Source organism: Octodon degus, unplaced genomic scaffold, assembly GCF_000260255.1.
Source record: "Octodon degus isolate 3935 unplaced genomic scaffold, OctDeg1.0 scaffold00037, whole genome shotgun sequence".
NCBI lineage: Eukaryota > Metazoa > Chordata > Mammalia > Rodentia > Octodontidae > Octodon > Octodon degus.
In genome coordinates, this window is record NW_004524613.1 from 8,529,543 (window position 1) to 8,549,382 (window position 19,840).

The 19,840-nt window shown below is 55.1% G+C and overlaps 1 protein-coding gene across 1 annotated transcript in view; it reads left to right on the forward strand.

Moving 5' to 3' along the window:
• Positions 1–19,227, forward strand: part of Vstm2l (V-set and transmembrane domain containing 2 like) — a 29,315-nt gene extending 10,088 nt beyond the window's left edge. The window contains exons 2-4 of the mRNA XM_004630899.2: positions 10,149–10,318; positions 11,854–11,904; positions 18,882–19,227. Of these exons, the coding sequence (XP_004630956.1) occupies positions 10,149–10,318; positions 11,854–11,904; positions 18,882–19,154 (494 nt within the window). The 3' untranslated portion in view covers positions 19,155–19,227. The remainder of the gene's footprint in view (positions 1–10,148; positions 10,319–11,853; positions 11,905–18,881) is intronic.
• The last annotated feature ends 613 nt before the right edge of the window (positions 19,228–19,840 follow it).

A 19,840-nucleotide genomic window follows, 5' to 3' on the forward strand; every position in this document is an offset into this window, starting at 1 on the left:
CCTCTTCTGCTCTGTTCCCTCTGCCCTGCTCTCCTGGCCCTCCTGGGGCCAATCCTTAAGGGCTCCCACTTCTCTCTTCTTTCTCCACTGTGGATCTGGGATGCTACTTTCTGGGATCTAGGATGACCTCTGTCATTGGGCCTGATATGCCCCGGCTCTGCTTGCTTCAGTCTTCCTCTCTGCCTCTGGATGACATCAGGAGCAGATAAGTGCCTGGACTGTGGGGTCACACCCTGAGGCTCAGCCCAAGCCCCTACTCACCTCCCCTGAATCCCATTAGCTACCAGTGCATTGGGCCCTGCCGCAGGCCATGCAGATAAGGACAACAAGAAATGGCCCTTGGGCCACTTCTGAGGCCCCGCACACGTGTTCCCCACCTACTCCTGCAGCCCTGCCCCATTGCTGGTCCTCACAATGTTTACTTCCCTCCCTCAGCCTTGGCGTGTGGGAAGGAGAGGTGGGAAATCCACTGGGGAAACCTGCTCAACTCCCACAATCCTGCAAGTGCCAGAGTGTTTTCACTCTCCTTAAATCTCCCTAGATTTGTAATTCCACTGCTGTCTCCCTGAATATGTGCTGGTGGCCTCGGAGGCACCCTGCCCCCAGCTGCCAGCTCCAGCACTGCTGGCCCTCTGTGTCAGGCCCACCTGCCAGGGAACCTGGGTATGTCCCCACCTTCTCTGTGCTTCAGTTTCCTGTCTACAAGAAGAGGAAGCTGTGTGTGTGTGTGTGTGTGTGTGTGTGTGTGTGTGTGTGTTACACAGCTGTAGTGCTAGCCACTCCTGAGGCTGAGACAGGAAGATTGCAAGTTTGAGCCCAGCCTGGGCAATTTAGCTAGATCCTGTCACAAAATAAAAAATAAAAAGGGATGGAGGTGTAACTCAGTGTTCCCTGGGAACTAGAAACAAATAAAAAAAAGAGAATGGCCACTTCGGTTTGCTGTGAGAATTAGGGCTGGGGATGAAGCTCAGTTGTAGCTCAGATGGCAGAGCCCTTGACAAGCCTGCATGGAGCTCACGCAGAAGGAGAAAGAAACACCTCTGTGAAGGGTGCCGCGTGCTGCTGCGTGCTACGTGCGTGGATGAGCCCCAGAGGTGCCAGCAGGTGCAAAAGCTGCCACAGAAAGGCACGTATATGATTCCATTTCCATGAACTAGTCCAAATAGGGAAATTAGTAGAGACAGAGCACAGATTTGTCCCAGAGGCCTGGGAGAGGCAGAGTGGGGAGCGACTGCATTAAGGCACAAGGCTTCCTTTGGGGCAGGGAAGTGTTTTGGGACTAGATATAGAGGGTGGCTGCACAGCACTGTAAATGCACTAAGTGCTACTCAATTGTTCACTTTAATGTGGCTAATTTTATGTTATATAAATTTCACTTCAATTAAAAGTAATGAACTAATTAAATAAAAAAGAAACATGTCTGCAGCACATGCCTGGCAGCGTACTTTATGGATGTTTACACGTTTAATTCTTTTTTTTTTTTTGCAGAACCAGGGATTGAACTCAGGCCCTTGTACTTGCCAGGCAAACGCTTATTCTACTGAGCCATCTCTGCAGCCTACACATTTAATTCTTGCAACAGTCTGACAAAGCAGCTGCTATCAATGTCCCCATTTTACAGATGAGGAAAATGAGGCACAGTACCACTAGGTGCTTATGTTAAATTTTTTTTGGTACCAGGGACCTTGCACTTGCCAGACAGGCACTTAAGCCACTGAGCTATCTCCCCAGCCCTTAGGCACTTACCTTACATCTACATGTTTTCTTATTTTTATTGGCCAGGGCTTGTCTGTGTCTAAATCTTAGCAGCATCCAGGCCCCAAGGGTCCTACTGCATCCTGCACTCTGAAACCTGCCCTTCATGTCAGTTTACCAATCCTCCACATAAGCCCTCAGCCAAAGGCACAAGTGGGAGCTGAAGCTCAGAGAAGAGAAGTAGCTCATGCAAAATCACACAGCAAGTCAGGACAGAGTGGCAGCATGCATGCTCGTTAACCGTACCTGTAAACCCTGGCCTCCTCCACCAGACCTTCGCTTTCCTCCTGGAGCCTTTCCTATGAGTGGCGCAGGGTGTGGAACACAAGGCTGCAGAGAGGACGAGGGCCCAGGCCAAGTGTTTGCTCCATTAGGCAAAAGAAGCTGCTCCCACTAGGTGCAGCCCTTCTTTCTTGAGTCCTGTTTCATTTAAAATCCATGGGCTCTGGGCTCTCCGCAGCATCTTCCTGTTTGTTTGGATACAACAAACGTCTTTTCTCCATGCAGATTCTTCCAGAAGGTGTCTCCCTAGTTGGAGCAGCACAGACCACACCAGTCCCCACTTGTCCTGTGGTTTGTTCATTCTCCGGGCATGCGCTGGGCCTTGTCGCTCCCAGAACAAGTGTTGCTCCTCACCGTGTGCTGGCTGGGAAAGCCTCTGGGTCAGAGGTGCAGCCCACAGAAAGCCTTGAGATGGGGGATCTTGGGGACTCTTAAGGTAGGCCTGGCAGCACACATCAACTGGACAGCCAGCCCCAGCCCTTGGGATCAAGAGGACAGTCTCTGTAGTGCCGCTCAGAACTTAACACCTAACCATTGCCCATCTCCTTTGTTAATGAGAAAACTTGGAGGTGGAGGAGAGCACCCCACAGGCTGCCTGCCCCGGCTGGGATTTACAGATGCTGTTCAGTTTTCATAGTGTTGATTTTTACAGTTACCCTCTATTTATGGCAAGTGATGCTGATTTTCCATTTATGGCAGTCATAAAAGTCTCCTTTTAAGCTGAATTTATTAAAGTAAAAAAGGAAAGATGCTTTGAAAATAAATACTAAGTAAATAATAGTGTTGTGGATACAAGGTTCTGTGGAATTGGTGAAGGAGGCCCCCCAAAGGCTGGATTCAGGAATCCTCTTCTGGGCTGCCCCCTCCTTTGAGTCTCCCTTGACTCTGCAGCCCCAGTCATCTGCCAGTCCAAGGAGTGCACCCCCAGAGCCTTTCCTGGCTCCCAGGATGAGCCCAAGCTTGAACCTCCTCCCAGAGCTCTTGAGTACATTGCCCATCACCCTGGGCTGGGTGTGACTCAAGGCATTGAACAACTGCGCACGGTGCTTCTGACTCAGTCCCCGCCAGTGTGGGTACCACAGTTCCTGGTGTGTATATCTGTCCCACTTGTGCACTGTGGGCTCCCAAAGAGATGGAGCCTGCTCTAAACAGGGCCCAGCCAAAGGTGGGGGCCCATAAGGGTGGGCCATTTTCATTCTGTTGGTGGAGAGGACGTGAGCTCTTGTGGGATGTGCATACACTGCCCACTTCATGTGGAGGACAGCTGGCTCACTTTGGCTTGCCTGTTAATTTACTTTTTTGGTACTGGGAATCAAACTCAGAACCTTGCACTTGCCAGGCAGGTGCTTATGCCACTGCACTATATGCTTGCCTGCTTAAATGACTGCCACCAATTCACCTGTTGTTCCTTGTGTTGCAGGCAGTCTGTTGAGGGCTGTGGGCACCTGCACCTTCTCTGGGAGAGGGCTCTGTGTCCTTCGGCTCCCTTAGCTGCCAGGCTTCTTGGTCCCTGGGGGGCTTTATCCCTCCAATTTAACTGGTTTTCTTTTAGGGAGAGTTGATGTCTCCTGATTGTAGCAGCCAGGGTAGATGAGCAAGCTGGTGAGCTGGAGCCTCGTTAGCTCCTCCTGCAGAACTGTCTCTGGCAGAGCCACTCTTCTGCTGCCTTCCCGACCTGAGCCACACCCCTGTAGCTCATCACCCAGCTGAGTGGGGCATAGAGCAGGAAATGCCCACTAAGGGTCACAATTCTTAGAGCTGAAAAGGAAAGCAGACTCCATTTCTGGGTGGGGATTTTTTTCAGTCATTTCTGGGGCTGTGATTTGACTCTGTCCCTTCCACATTGTGTGACCTCAGGCACTGCCAATCCCTCTTGGAGCAGCAGTGCTCCTGCTGTTCACGGGACTCAGTAGAGATCATCCTCATCCTTACTTTCCAGTACAAAATAGGGTCCAATGTATAGTGCCTGGCACAGAGGAGGGCTTTTCTGTCTGCCACCTGCCAGAGAAGGACAAGGGCAGGGCTGCGGGGCCATGCCACCCCTGCCAGTCTTTAGACTCACTGCAGCGAGGGGGCCAGAAGAAGCTGGACAGAGTTGGACTCTGCAGTCCTGAGGCCTGAGTTCAGATCCCAGCGGCTGCCCCCGACCTGCATGGACCTTGTCACATGCCTCCCTGAGCCCCAGGTGCCAGGGCCTGCAGAGTCACTGTGTGGACTACATGGAGCAGACCATCACCTTTGTGGCATCCAGGGAGCCTCCGATCTGAAAGAGCAGAGCTTCAGGCTGGTCCGTGTGCTGGCTACACAGCTGTGGCCATGCTGGCGCCATGGCCTCTCTGTGTCATCATCTTGTTCTACTCTTAGTTGCCTTCCACAAGAGGACTTTGTGGGCCATCCGCCATCTTGGAGCCTCATAGCTCTTTTCTTTGTCATTTTTACCTGAAATCCTCTGGGTTCATGCCTGACATTCTCCTTCCCTCCCTCCTTCCCTCCCTCCCTCCTTCCTCCTTCCATGCTGATCCCCATGTATAGCCCTGGGCAGATCTCAGAGACACCAGTGTGTGGAGCACTGGGGACCCTTAGGCAACCAAGGAGGGTTTCCAGCCCAGCTTTGGGAACAGGCAGAGGCCACTGTGAGGGCCACATGAGCCAGATATTGTGTGCTGGCCAGCTGCAAAAGGGATACATGTAATTAGTCAGAGGGGCTATAGCTGGCGACTAGGCAGAGCAAGAGTCTGTGAGCCTGACCATGACCCTGAGCGCTGGCAGCTTCCCAGCCGGGTCCCAGTGTGAAAGGCTCTGGAAGCCCCAGTAACCTGGAGCACAGGAACTAGAAGCGCCCTCTGCTGCCACTAGGCTGCTGCCTGTGTCCATGTGGGACCAGAGGCGTCCCTGAGCTCCTGCTCTGTGCTTGGCATTGTCCTGGCTGCTGAGAAACGGCAGCACCAGACTACAATTCTTGCTGTAAGAAATTCACTCTCCACTTGTAAGACTGACAGGAAATGAGAGAAGTGGGCAAAAATATAAGAGGTTAGGAAGAGCAGTGAGAAACTCTATGAAGCAGGGCAAAGGGGCTGGGAGAGGGGTTCAGTGCAGGCCTCCCGAGGAAGGGGTGCAGGAACAAAGGAATGAAAGGGGCATAGGGCGAGCCCTGGGGTAGGGAGGACACAAATCCAGGAAACGTGTGTCATGTGGAAACCACTGCTGCCATGGGAGCCACGGGGTGAAATATACCCAACCAGGAAGTCACCATTGGGCGGCATCATCCAGGTCACTGTGCAGCCATCACCTCCATCCAGCTCCAGAAACGTGGTTTGTTTGTTTCATGGCATTGGAAATTGAATCCAGGGAGCTCTGGGCTACCCTAATCCTTTTTATTTTTTATTGTGAAACAGGGCCTCACTAAGGCTGGCCTTGAATTTGCAATCCTGCCTCAGCCTCCCTGGAAGCTGGGATTACAGGTGTGGACCACCATGCCCCGCCTCCAGAAGCTTTTTACGTCCATGCACAGTCTTACCTGTTACAGTGGTGGCTCCCCATCCCCCATGCCCCAGCCCTTGGCAGCCACCAAACCCCTGTGACTTGGGCTGGGGATCTCGCATAAATGGAATCACACATTTGTCTTTGTGTGACCATTGTGGGTGACTTAGCTTATGTTCTCAAGGGTCATCCAGGGTGGCTTCTGTCAGAAATTCCTTCCTTACTGAGATTGCATAATAGTTCTTTGCATGAGTAGGCTGCCCAGTAATCTGTGTGCACTCATTACTAGATGGTTTGGAGCAGAGTGTCACTGTGTGACTGAGTAAGAGATGGGCCTGGGCTGAGGGGTGACTGAGGAGCCACAGGGCACCCCACTCTGTCTGAGTTTCCGGATACATCTGCCCTAACCGGGCCTTGACCCTAAGGGGAGCCTGATCTCCCAGCAGAGATTGTTGGCTGGGCTAAGGAACAATCCCTGCAGGCTTCCTGGAGGAGGTAGCCTGTCACCAGATAGGAGGAGCCAGGAGGGCTGTGCAAAGGGAGGAGGGAGGTTGGAGGATGCACCAGAGGGACTAGGGTGGGGAATCTGGGTTTAATGGCAGGGGAGTTGGGGGAGCCCCGGGCTGCCCCTGCTGTAAATGGATAAACCTCAGCCACTTCTGGGAGGTGGAGCATAAGCCCCAAAGAAGGCTGGAGAGGAGGACGGCATTGGTGGGAGGAGAGGGCCTTGGTCTGGTGAGATGCAAGGGCTACATCTGCTGAGTGTTCCAACGAGGCAAATGGAAGCATCTTTAGAGATCTTTCTGGAGGTATTGGGAGTTTGGAGCAAGAAGGTGCCATGTGCCATGTACGCAACCCTACTGTGTACCCAGAAGGAGGCAGAGGTGGCCTTGCACTGTTCTTTAAATGCTCCTCTCTTTCTGCCCCCTTTTCAGGTAAAGTAATAGGCAGAGAGAGGCAAAAGGACTTGTGAGAGTGCGTGGCTGTGAAAGAGGGAGACAGGACCGCAGCACACCATGAAGGCAGAGCCTGTCCTCTTTGTACAAGATGAAGGCTGCAGTTTGGGGGCACTGTTGGGGCTGGAGTGGAGGTCAGGCCAGGCCTGCCAGGTCATCTCCAACCCTGCCCAGAAGCCAAGCCCTGGTGCAGGCCAGGCCCACAGAGGCAGCGCCTGCAGCCCCTGTCCCAGGTTAAGGAGTGTACCACTCCTCCAATCAAGGGCAGAGAGGAAGAAGACGCTGCACTCAGTGTGGGCTGTGTTCCTCTTCCTGCACAATTCCAATCTGTGGACTCTGGCTTTAATTGTCTTCCCTGAGAGCCTGGCCCAGCTTGGGCCCTGAGGCTGGAGAACACTTTTCCCTCTTTGCCCAATTCTATAATTATTCCAGGCCTCTGGGGAGGGCTGCAGAGTCACCTGGGGTGGGGGAAGCCAAAGAAGAGAGATGGCTCCTTTGTTCCCAGCTCAGCTGTGGTGCTAATGTGGGGGCAGGGATCCTGGAGGCTGCAGGGAAGGAATGGGGTGGGGACTGGCAGGCAGTAGGGAGGCTGCTGAGGATGAGCTAGAAGTTGCAGATTTGTGCTGTAAGGTCCCTAGAACTGGCTTTGGCTTCATCACTGACTCACTTTGTGGTGGCCTTGAGCAAGTCCCAACCTCTCTGAGCCTCAGCTTGCCCATCTTAAAAATGAGAAAAATGAATTACCTCCACCCCATGGCATCATGAAAAAAAATACATGCGAAGAGCTTGGCACACAGCTCAACTGCAAACAGGTTGACTTTCTTTGTTTGGCTCCAAATATTGTTATTATTTCATTCTCCTCCTCATCAGATCACCATGGATCATCCCCCAGATTCCTGCCTGAGGTCCTCAAGAGTTAGGGGAGGGAGGAGACTTGTGCTCACACTCTGTCTCCACAGAAGACAGGAGGAAGTGAGCTCCCAGTCCCTGGTGGGGTAAAAGTGGGAGGCAGAAATGTGGAGCCGTGGAGCCTGAGGGCTGAACTTCCCTGATAATTCAGACGAAAGCCTGAGAAGCTGACAGGTCCATCGGTCCTGGTCACAGCTGCTATCAGAGCTGGGTTTCCAGCACAGCTCTAGGTGAGTTTGGGAGAGAACTTCACCTTCCTCATCTGTCAAATGGGAATGGACTAGAGTATTTGTGCCGGTGCTTGCATCATGCCGGGCATACAGTAGGTGCTCAATAATGAAGTCTTTGCGTGAGCTCTTCCTATCTGTCCTATGCTGTCAGGATGCTCCCAGCTTCAAGGCCTGGCTTACAGGCCCTGCCTCTCTGAAGCCTTCCCCTGTCCCCAAATGCAGGTGCCCTCGCCCCTTCCTTAAGGGCTCTCAGCTGCAGGACCTCCACGCTTCAGAGGGAAGAACACTCCACAGTTCTATTGGCTGCACTCAGTCCCCCTGCCTGGCTCCTGCCCAGTGCTCCCCTGTACACATGGGCTCCTCCCTCCAAGGCTGTGTGGTGCAGGCCCAGGACAGGCCTGGGAGGCCCATGCTCTGTGCAGTCCTGAGCCTCAGTTTCCCTTCCTGCCCTACAGGCACAGTGTCTTTATCAGCACAAGGTCAGAGCTCTTGGGATCCTGACTCTACCCCCATATCCCACCTGGCTGGGTCTGGGGCCAAGGTGTCTTGGAACCAGAGCCCACTATAAACTCACTCACAGCAAACCCCCTTTCTCCAGGCCTTGAAGCCAGGTGCTCATTCTCCCAGGCAAACTGTCACCCTGCTCCCTGCCTCCATGGGGCTGACCTGGGCAGTACTCGTCAGAGAAGCCTACCTTGATTGCCTCTGGGTTGTGAGATGACCCTGCCTGCCCCGGCCTTTGCCCTTGGGAACCAGATGCCCACCCTAGCAGGACCCTGCTAGTGAGTGTAGGCCTGCCTTCTTCTTAGAAAGGGTTCTGCTTTCAGGAAGAACCTGAGAAGGTTCCCACAGAATGTGGAGACTTGGAAACCAGGGAGGCCTTTGTTTGAATCCCAGCTCTCCCCTGTGGCCCTGGAAGGCTGTCCCCTGGTGGGCCTGGCTGCCTGCTCCTAACTGTGAGGTTAGGAAAGCACAGCCCCCCAGGCTGCCACAGGTCACCGCACGCTGGGTTGCAGCCTTCGCACGCAGCATTACATTACCGAGGTGTGCTGTGAGCACGTAAAACGTGCTGGTTTCCATGGTTTAGCACAAAAAAGGAATGTAAAATGACTCACTAGTAATTTTATTACATGTTGAAATAATAATTTCTTGATATCTTGGGTTAAATAAAATACATTATTAAAATTAATTTCACATTAAAATTTTTTTCCACCTGACTACTAGAAACTGGAATATTCCATGTGTGCTTTACAATGAACGTAGCTGCATTCCGAGTGCCAGGCAGCACCGTCTTGCATGGCCATCCCAGGGCTCAGATGAGGGCAGCTTGCTCTGCCTTCCAGGCAGTGGGCTGTTCCTTGGGGTAGGGGGCTCAGAACCCCACTTGCCCCCTGCTGCCCCTGTCACCTCCTAGCCCAGGGCTCCTTCTTTCTTGGGACTAGAGGGGACAGAAAGGGACAGGAGCATGCAGCCTCTGGGACTGGGCAGCTCATATGGGCCTCTGGGCTTGGGGTGCCTGTCGGGCTGCAGCAGCAAAAGGGGTGGGGGCTGACAGACATCGTATTTCCTGGGTGACCCACACACTGCCAGGCATCTTTCCAGAGCGAGATAATCTCCCCTGAGAAGAAGAAAGAATTCTAATTACTTCTCAGGAAGACATTTGTTTGGGGAGGCAGAGGCCGAGCATATGGTAGGGAGGGGTGCTAGCCCCCAGCAGTGGCTGTCAGTTACCTGGCAGCAGGGGGGAGGGCATGTGTGGGGTTTCTTGGTAGAATTTGGGGGGCATAGCTGGACCCTGCAGGGGAAGGGATGGATTGCTCCTTTGGGTATCCCTAAGAGAACCTTCCACAAGCCTGGGCAGCTCCTCTGTGGCCCTTGCCAAATACCCTACGGGGCTTCCAGTGACGATGTGACCAAAGGGAAGAGGTGGGTGTCTCCTCAGGGTGGAGGCAGAGGGGGCCACCTTGGACTGAGCTTCCACAGAGAGCAGAGGGCCCTGGGGAGGGCCAGCAGAGGCCAGCCCCACCAAAGTGAGTGGGAGAATGAGCTTAGCTCACGGGACAGAAGGAGCCAGGCGGACACCCCTGGGTGTCCAGGGAGACGTCTGGGAATCTCTGGGGAGGGGTGGGAGCCACAGAGAGTTCTGAGCACTGGGAAGGATTTGGCTTTCACAAAGATGGTGCTAGCTGCAGCACTCTGGACCAGGAGTAATCTGTGGACTAGGAGTAACCCCCGAGGGGACGGGGTAGCAGCGACTATGGGAATCAGGGGGGCCTGATGAGGCTGACCCCCAGGTCCACAGCCTGACCCCCTTGCTCACCACTTCCAACCTGCCCCACTTAGCCTCTGTCCCCTGCGCTGCCTCCAACGGCCCCAGGACAGAGGCCCAGCTGATGGGATATCCAGGGAGACCTTTTCCTTCCTTCCCACCTCCTGTGGGCCTCACCCACCTGCAGCCAGGCTGTGGCTGCCCGCCTGCTCCTGCTCTGCTTCCCTGCCTCCTCCTGAGCCCACATACCCCCCTGTTTCCATGCAGCCCTGTTCACAGAGACGCCCCATGACATGACGGCGCGGACGGGCGAGGACGTGGAGATGGCCTGTTCCTTCCGTGGCAGCGGCTCCCCCTCCTACTCACTGGAGATCCAGTGGTGGTATGTGCGGAGCCACCGGGACTGGGCCGACAAGCAAGCATGGGCCTCCAACCAGGTACTGGGGAGCTGGGAGGGTGGGTGGTGCTGCCCTGCAGCCCCTCAGAGCTGTTCCTCTGTGCCCCAGGGTGGGGTGGGGAGGCCCAGATGGAGGCTATTTTAGGAAAGGCAGGAGGCAGAGCGGGGCACAGCTCCTGAGAAGCCACAGCAAGAGGGCCCTTGGGAGAACACAGAGGCCCTCCTCTTGGGGAAACGAAGGCCGCAGGGACAGAAGTGGCTCCAGATTATGAGGCAAAGTGGTCTCCTGGTTCACATTCCCCCACTTTTCCAGGCCGCGAGGAGAGTTTTTTGTAAATGGCTCGGCCAACACGGGTGTCACTGTTGCCGAGTTGATTCTCAAGTTCATTCATGCGTGTACACGCAGGCAGGCTCCCGGCAGCCCCAGTCACACAGGCGGCCTGGAGCAGATGCCTTACCACCAACCCCACTGCCAGCTGTCAACTCCTGCGGCTCTGCCAACGGGCTGTCCCTGCAGCAGAGCCTGCTGGCCGTGAGCAGGTGGGGCTGGGGAGCGGAGGAGCATCCCACAGGGTCCCCTGGGCGCCCGCAGGGTCAAGCAGGGTTTGCTCCCGTGGCTCAAGTGTTCCCCATTACCTTCCCTCCCTTTTGGTCTCAGTTCCCTTTTTCTTTCCCCTTCTGGAGTTTCCTGGGGTCACCCCCCAAACAAGCCCCTTGTACTTTCCTCTTTCCCCTTGTACAGCCCTCAGGTCTGTTGTTGGGGTCACCATCTAAGACACTTGCATCCACACACGGATATCCGCACAAATGGATGTGCAAATACACACATCTGCCCCTGAACACTCAAATGTGTACACTTCACCCCACACAGTAGTGAGCTGCCCATTCCCTTTGGCTCCTGAAAGAGCCGTTAACATATGCACAAAGACATGTCACATTCTGTTCTGCTCCTGGGGTGTCAGGTCCCCAGTGTATCAGCCTGCTACATGTAGAGGAAAAGGGCACTGGCCAGGGAAAGCCCCTCGGAAAGGAGGCACGGATATCTGCAGGTGGAAGCCGCGGGGCAGCTTGGGGGAGCTCACACAGCAGCATCTGCTCTGAATGCACATCCACAGACAGGGGCAGGGCCACACTCCTGCTGCCTGCTGGGTGGATGCCGCCCTCCCCGCCTGTCTGCACACAACCCCTATTGATACGCAGTGCCCTCATGGACCGAGATGCCTGGCATGGGCGGTCAGCCTCACAGGTGCCGCCTTCATCTTTTGTCCGACCCCTCCCCCATACCCTGAGCAGACACAGAGCTGAGGGACGCCAACCCCAGACCTCGCAGCTTCCAAGCATCTTCTGCTATAGCTGGAGTCTTTTTGTAAGATGATTTTTAATTTTATATTAACACATGTTAATGGGGTTAGTGTGATATTTTCATACGGGCACACAGCATGCCCGGATCAAATCCATCCTCCCTTGACCCGCAGTCTCAACTGTCCCCTGGTCCTATCCTGCGGTGTGTCTCCCCCACCTCCACCCCATGTTAACACCTTCTCTCTGCTCTCTCCACCCCTCCCCCTCCAACAGCTAAAAGCATCTCAGCAGGAAGACGCAGGGAAGGACGCCACCAAAATAAGTGTGAGTTTTGATAATGACTTCTCACAAGGGCTCTCACAGAGGATGTGGCTATATCTTTAAAAATATTTTTTGGGGGGTGTCCGTTTCAGCAAGGGAGCTTGGGCAGAAAGATGGAGGAGCAGAAAATGAGAAAGAGGAAAAATAGCCCTGCTCTATGTTTTAAAAGCCCGAGATTTTTCAAGTTCATTGAATGACAGGCACAAAAAATGACAAGAGGAGAGAAGATGCATTCTCTCGTGTCGGGGCCAAGGCTGTGTGCGCTTGATGCTTCCTGCCTGTCTCAGCAGCATTTGTATTTGAAGAAACAACAAGGCCTAATGAGACTGAGTGGGCTTTTTTTTTTTTTCCTCATCATGTCTGACAGTGACAGCATCTCATGGTCCCTGAAATCCTGAGTCCCTTGGGTGATCTGGATTCCAGGAATGGGGACTCTAGCACTGGCCAAACTTATGCATTGGCTCATTTTATTATAGCCATACTGTATAGGAAAGGGCAAATATTCACCCATTTTACAGGTGGGGATAATCGAGGCTAGGAAGGGAGTCAAAGACCTGCTGGGGGAGTCACTCTAAGGTGATTAGTGTCCCAGGCTATGCTGGGGCCAGGTGAGGTCAGAGCTCATGGGGTGACAGGGTTGTGGAGGTAGGGCTCTGAGAACCAGGCCTGGAACTGGCAGGCAGGATTGAGAAAGGAAAACACCAAGTAGAGGGACCAGCCTGAGGCCATGAGTGGCCATTGTCCCCTCTGGACCTGTGCCTGTGCCAGCAGGGGCACAACTGTGCATGTGTGCAGGGGTGATCTTTTTGCGTTCATGCCTTTCTGAGGGGTTTCCCAGAACTGTCCTATGACCAGGGAGGAGCTCAGGACCCCAAAGGCCAACTAGACGCAGATGTACAGGGAAGGTTACAGCCTAAAGCATGGACCCCAGGAGGCCTGGGGTGTGTACTGGGCCATGTCTCGGCCTGGAGGTGGGAGTGTGAAGGCAGGGAGGCCAGGGGGAGGCTCCTGCAGCTGGTTTGGCAAGAAAGAGGTGGGCAGTGGGGAGGGCACGGAACACCAAAGCACTGTATGTGCCATTGGCCTGGGGCACAGCTGGCTCTGGAAACCCCAGCCAGACCCAACTCAGGGTGCTGGGTGCTGGCAGTGCTGCCCCCCTCCTGCCCTACCCTCCCCTCTACTGAGGGCATAGCCGTTTCTTTTTTCTTTTTTTTTTTTTTAATTTTATTTATTTATGTGTGTGTGTGGCCAGCTCAGCCCACCAGGGGGCGGGGCTGGCTGGCATGTGGTGCTGGGGGATTGAACCGCGGTCCCTGTGCTTTGCTAAGCTTGTTCTAAGTAGGTGCTTTAGACCACTGAGCCATCTCACCAGCCCAAGGCATAGCCGTTTCTAACACTCCATTTCTTGCCCAAACACCTGTCAGTGGGGCAGGTGGGGGTCTGCATGTATATTAGCACACCCCATTCATCAAAAGCCTCTCCTATGATTTTGTTTTCCGTTTCAGACAAGGCTCAGGCAAAGGAGAGAATAATCTAATTGATTTAGAGGATTATAATTCCAGGCTGCTGGGCCCACGTGAGGGGAATGTGACCACTCAATGAGTTAAATAAAATAAATGAGCTCCATACGAGTGTGGAATCGCCCCAGCCCCACCCCCTGCCAGTGCTGCTCCATCCGGGGCTCTTCAGGTCTGCTGAGGAAATGCACAAGCAGGCCTAGGCCCTGTCTCCATGAACCTCATCCTTAAATACACAGAGGCCCAGCCTGGGATGCCTGTACCAGGTGTGCACCCTCAGATCCTGCAGTCTGAGAGGAGGGCTCTAACTTCTCCTTGGCCTTCCAGGGTCTGCAGATTGCTCTGCCCACTCCTTGGGCTCATCCCAGCTGCACCCCTGCCCTGACCCTGTGCCCTTCTACCCTCCCATCCCCTCTCAGGGCCAGGTCCTCTGCCTAGAAAGCTGCTCCTCTCTTTCCCTTCAGAGGTCAGCAGGGGGCACTTCCCCTGTCCAGCTTAGTGACAGTAGCACTTCTTTCCCCTGATGGCTGTATTTCCACCTGGCATTATCCATTCCTGTGAGCATTTGCCTCCTGTCTGCCTCCCCCAGAGGTGGTGGCCCAGGACTATGCCTGCCTGATGCACTGTTACTCCAGGGCCTTGGGTAGAGCCTGGCAAGACAGTGCCCAGTAAGTGCTCAGTCACACACACACACACACACACACACACACACACACACACACACATGCATCCAGGCCAGCATGTATGGAAATGGATTTTTGTACATGGAGCTACCACTGTGACACAGATCCTGCTCCTGTGTGTGACATGAGTGAGTGAAGGTGCCTGTGTGGCAACCACAGAGACCTAGGAATCCTGGCCCCCATTATCCTTAGCAGGCAACTGAGCCAGACAGGGAGCCAGGACTAACATTCTCTTGTCTTCTAAAACTACCAACATGGATGGAGCATCTCCTGATGTTAAACTCTTGGGACACAATTTTTTTTTTTCAGAACTGGGGATTGAACCCAGGGCCTTGTGCTTGCCAGGCAAGCTCTTATTCTACTGACCCATCTTCCTGGCCCCAACCCATTTTTTTTGGTGGTACCAGGGATTGAACTCAGGACCTGGCACTTGCCAGGCAAGCACTTATTCCACTGAGCTATTCCCTGGCCTTGGGACATAATTTGATCTCTTGAAAAACACCCCATGCCCCAAACATCGCAGTCCACAGTTGGGAGCCATCTCAGATGCTGTGTGGTCTCAGGTTCTGGGGCGGAAGTGCCACCAGCTTAGGAGTTTGTTCCCAGGAGGGCCTTAGGACTATCTGGGTCACCATGCTAACTGTGGGAAGTCCCAGAGTGTGAGACCGGCTATAGTGAGAGCCAGGTGCAACCCTGAGGATGGTGGTGCCAGGACCTAGTGTCTCCGATACTGAGTCCTCATTCCACCTAGGCCTCCTCCCTGGGTCTCCAGTTCCCGTATGAGCTCTTGTCTGCACATATAAAAAACACTTTGGAAACTGTAAAGTGCCATGGATTTGGCTGTGTGAATGGCAGTGGCTGTTTACTTGTTAGCATGACATTGAGAACACCGAGAACCATAAGATTCCTTTTCCTATCACGGAGTAAGAAAGGAGCCAGGGAATGGAAAGAGCTCAGACTCTGGGGGCAGTGAGCTCATTTATATGGGAGGATTGGCATCTGGGAAATAATGAAATAATAATGACACAGTCGCACCACAGCCGCGACATTCAGTGGGTGCTTAGCATCGGTCAGGAGCCGTGCTGAGCGCTCTGTGCGCAGCATTTCAGCGAGCTTGGGGCTGGGGAGGGGTCCTTCCTTGGTCTAGCAGTGTCCCCCAGGGCCTACATGGGTCGAGGGTCCCACTGACATTAAGGGCCTAGTGCTGCGGTGCAGTCGGCGCTTCTGCCTGTTGGCGTTGTCACGCCGTGTGAGTCTTTCTCTTGATCTCACTAAAGCTCACTGTACTCGAGTTTAAGTTAAAGAATGCAGCTGTGACCATCAGCATGGAGGAGGAGGGCTGCTGGCCTCTGAGATCCAGAACAGGGGCCTGACACTGCCAGGAGGGCTTTCTGGAGGATGGAGAGGGAGGACCCCCATGGCCCCATCAGCCTGTCTGGAAAGGTTTTGGGGAGCATTTTGGTAGGCTGGGTTTGGTTGTCATGGAGGAACAGATGGAAGGGGTCTTGGTGATTTGGGGAGACCCAGAAGGAGGCTGGGGTGGTGACCTGGATGGAAAGGGGTACCCTCCCATGCCCTCTGCCCGCACACAATTGTGACCTTCAACTCTCCTCCCAAGGGAGTAAAGGGGGCCTGGGATGGAGGCCCAGTGACAGAAGCTAGAGGGAGAGTCAGGGGCAGACTGTGCAGAGAGTGGAAGGAAGGCAAGGGTGACAAGCGGGGTCGGACTGGGCCCAGGTTTGGGGGATGCCGAGTTGGATGCTGAACATGCTGAGAGGCTGGAAAGCAGCCAGGGAGCTCAGAGCAGGGCCTGCCTGGGCGAGGGAGCCACTGTCCCTGCCCTATCCCTACACCTTGTAGGCCCATTGTGCGGGCAAGGCCTGTGTCGAGGGCACCAGTTGGTACTGTCTTCTGCCTGGCAGTGGGCAGGAGGAGCTGGCCCAGGCAGTCCCCACCACCCCCAAAGTGCCCAGGGCCACGGGGTAAGCAGGAGGGAGGCTGGGCTTGGTCATGGTGAGGACTCTTTCAGCATAATTAGGTGCTTAATGGCACTGCTAAGGCCTGTCGATGCCTGTGCCGAGGTGATTATGATTTACAACCAAGCTACCATGTGGGACCCTCTCTGCTTATGGCCTCTCCAGACCACTGGGCCAAACGGTTTCTGAACAATTTGTGAGCAATGAGAGCCCACAGGCTGTCCCCCTACCAAGTGGACTGCCCTGTCCTCCAGAGGCATAGGCCTGCAGTGAGGCCTGGGGCTGGGCTACTCCAGGACCTGGAGTGGTGAGGGCCTAGGAGGGAGGTGGGAAGACAGACTTGTCGTGTCTGATCATGGAATTCCCTGGAGGTGTGGGTAGCCCCTGTCTCTATGGCCAGCCGGGTACCCCAGGAAGAACATTTCACCTGTCTAAGCCTCAGTTTTCTCCCTCATATAATGGGTGTCCAGCCACTGCCCACATCATGGAGTGACTCTGAAGTCTAAAGTGAGGCTTCCGCACAGCACTTCACAGCGACAATGGTGCCCTAGACCTCGGCTGCTAGCACGACAGCTCCCTTACCATTGTTGCGACCCTTTGCTTGATGTAGACAGTGCCCTGAGCAAAGCCTCCTGGGACTGGGTCCTCACTGTTCCTCTGGTTTCTGCATTAGACAGGCAACTGTGCAGGCCTCGCTGGGCCGGGCTCATTCACAGCCCCATCTTCAGGGCCCACCTCAGAGCAGGTGCTTGCTAAATGTTGAAAGAGTAAATGAATGTAACCCAAGAAGACCAAAGCCCCGTGCGAGGAACCTGTCAAGGTCAGCGCCCCATGCTACAGTGCCCCCTACAGCCACCCCCGGCACTCCAGGGAGGGGGCCTGAAGGCCACAGCAATGTGTGGGCAGAGGGCACGGGAGGGCCCTCGGGGCTGGTGCAGGCTGAGCCGGTGGAGGGCGGGCCCGCGGGTGCTCCCCCCTCGAGCTGCTCCCAGCGTTTTGCATTATTACTCCATTAGCGCCTCGTAGGGTTGACAAATGAAGGATAATTAATATCCGTGAGGGAAGCAGATGTTGAGGTAATTCACTCCCGCTGCGCATTTGCAATAGCATCTCCTCCTCTCCCCCAGAGCTTGGCGGGACCCAGGCCCTGGGAGGCCCTCGGGGGCCCTCAGTGGGGTGGAGAAGTCCGCGGGCTTGTGGGTTCCAGCTGGTCCTGGCACTGAGGACAGGCACCTGCTCCTTGGTCCCCACGCAGAGCCTGCAGCTGGAAGAGGGGCCGCTGCTGGCCATGGCGAGTTCGGCTTGGGTCCCGCCTTGCACCCCTGCTGTCCCCCAGGCTACATGAGGCGAGGTGACATCAGCCTGAGCCAGATGGCCAGGTTCCCTGCTATCGCCACTAACCCGGGCCCCTCTGGAGCCCTCGTGGCTCTGCTGGCCCTGGGGATCCTGTGGAACTGGCCACAGCGTTTGGAGCGTGAACGTTGGTGGAGTCCAGCCCTGGGCCCATGTTCTGCTTTGCCACTTGCTGTGGCAGGGCTCTGGGGGAGTCACTTCCATGGAGGAGTCTCAGGGGTGCCGTGCGGTGTGGGGACAACCAGACACTGCAAGAGTCCGCACAAAAACTCCGTGACGGGGAAAGGAGGACCCAGGGGTGGGTGACACAGGTGTGCAGCGTGGCTAGCCCTGCTGAACCCGGAGGGCACGGTGGCACTGTCCAAGGCTGCACTGCGGCAGCTGCACGGACACACCGTAAACACAACTGCATCAAGCTCTGCGTAATTTATTGTATACAAATTAAGCTTCAATTTTAAAGTAAAAAATACAAACCCCAATGAAACAAACTAACAAAAGGTCAATGTTTTAGAAGACCAAGAGAACAAGTGCTGCCTCTCTGTGCCCACCCTGGAAAGAAGAGCAATGCTCATCCGGGTATCTTTGTGATCAGCCTTTACTTTAAAGCAGTCGCGCTGCGTGGGGGAAGGGAGCCGGCTTCGCTGCGGCCCGCGCCACATCCTCCTGCCCTCTGCCCCAGCACATATAGTGCTAGGAGGCCGCTTCCCTCTTGTCTTCACACTTCACATAGAGACTGCAAAGCCATCCTGGGGACTTGTCTGTCTGTTTCCATAAAGGACATCCTGCCCTAGGATTTCTTTTTTTAAAAATTTTATTACTACATGTTTGCAGAACATAGTGATCATGTTCCTCAGGGCAAGTTGGTGCCTGCTCCTAACACATCTTAATTTGTTTTTCATTTCCTTCTCCTCCATCCATCTCTTGGTCTCTTACCCTTTTGCAAAAGATCTCCCTATTTCCTCTTATCCATCTTTTATTTTGCTTTTTTAAGTTGGGTTTCTCAAAAAGGAGAAAACATATGACATCGAAGCTTGCGCATCTGATTTACTTCACTTAGTATTGTGGCCTCAAGAAGCATTCATTTTCCTACCAGAGCTTCATGCTTGTCCTTCTTTATGGCACAGTAGTACTCCACTGTGTCGCAGAGACCTTCCCCTTCTGCGTGTGGGGAGCTCCAGCGTGTGTGGTGTAGTTTATACTTCTTAAAGACTTTGCAGACTTTCACTGGATGAACCCACCACAGCTTATCTGTTCGCTTAACGAAGTGCTACTGCTTCTACTTTGTTGTTTTACTTCTGTTGTGACACTGCAGTGAACCTTGGTAGAGCCTTTTGTGTGCGTGTGCTTGTGCGTTGTGGTGAGGCGTGTGTGGGGTGTCTCGGCTTCCCCATGGGACCCCTGCCCACACCTTCCCGCTTCGGGACGGGTCACGGTCTCTCTGTCGCCCCCAGGTGGTCAAGGTGGTGGGCAGCAACATCTCCCACAAGCTCAGGCTGTCGCGGGTGAAGCCCACCGACGAAGGCACCTATGAGTGTCGTGTCATCGACTTCAGCGACGGCAAGGCCCGGCACCACAAGGTCAAGGCGTACCTGCGGGTGCAGCCAGGCGAGAACTCCGTCCTACATCTGCCCGAGACGCCTCCGGCCGCGCCAGCCCCGCCACCGCCCAAGCCGGGCAAGGAGCTGCGCAAGCGCTCGGTGGACCCCGAGGCCTGCAGCCTGTAGCCGCGCTGCCGGAGCCCGAGCCGCGCGGGGGACGGACTGCCTGCAGCCGCCGCCTCCTCCGGGCTGCCGGTGGCTGCCGTCACGCCGGCCCTCTGCCCACCACCCCCGCTCAGCATGCAAGCCCACCCACCCATCCCCCTTCAGCCCCTCGCGGTGACCCGGCTCGGAGAAGGTGGCCGTGGGCTCCGAGGGACGACCGCCCTGACCCGACGCTGGGGCTGGGATCATGCCGGGGCCTGGGCTGCCCGTTTCTGCCACCAGCGTCAGTGGAGTACCGTGTTTTGCTTTGCTTGCTTGTCCCCACCCTGTCTTGAGCCGGGCCTCCCGCCATCCCCGCTTGGGCCCGAGGCTGCGGACAGTGTTCCCTCCCTGGCTCTGGACTTGAATCCTCTGAGCAGAGCTGGAGCCTCGCACCCTCCACCGGAAGGAAGAAATGGGGTGCAGAGCCCTCACCAGGGCCTTTCTGTGGCAGGGGCCCCATCGCAGGGTCCCTCACCGGGCCTTGGAGGACAGTGAGGTGCTGTGTGGCTTCCGGTGGGCTCTACCTAAACAGCGGGTCTGACCCTCCAGGGAGGCCAGCACCAGAATCTGTGGATCCACAGCGGGTCAGAGGGAGGTCTCGCCCTGGCCCCAGCCCCCGCAGAGCCGTGCACCAGCAGGACCCCTTCAGGGTCTTTGGGACTCGC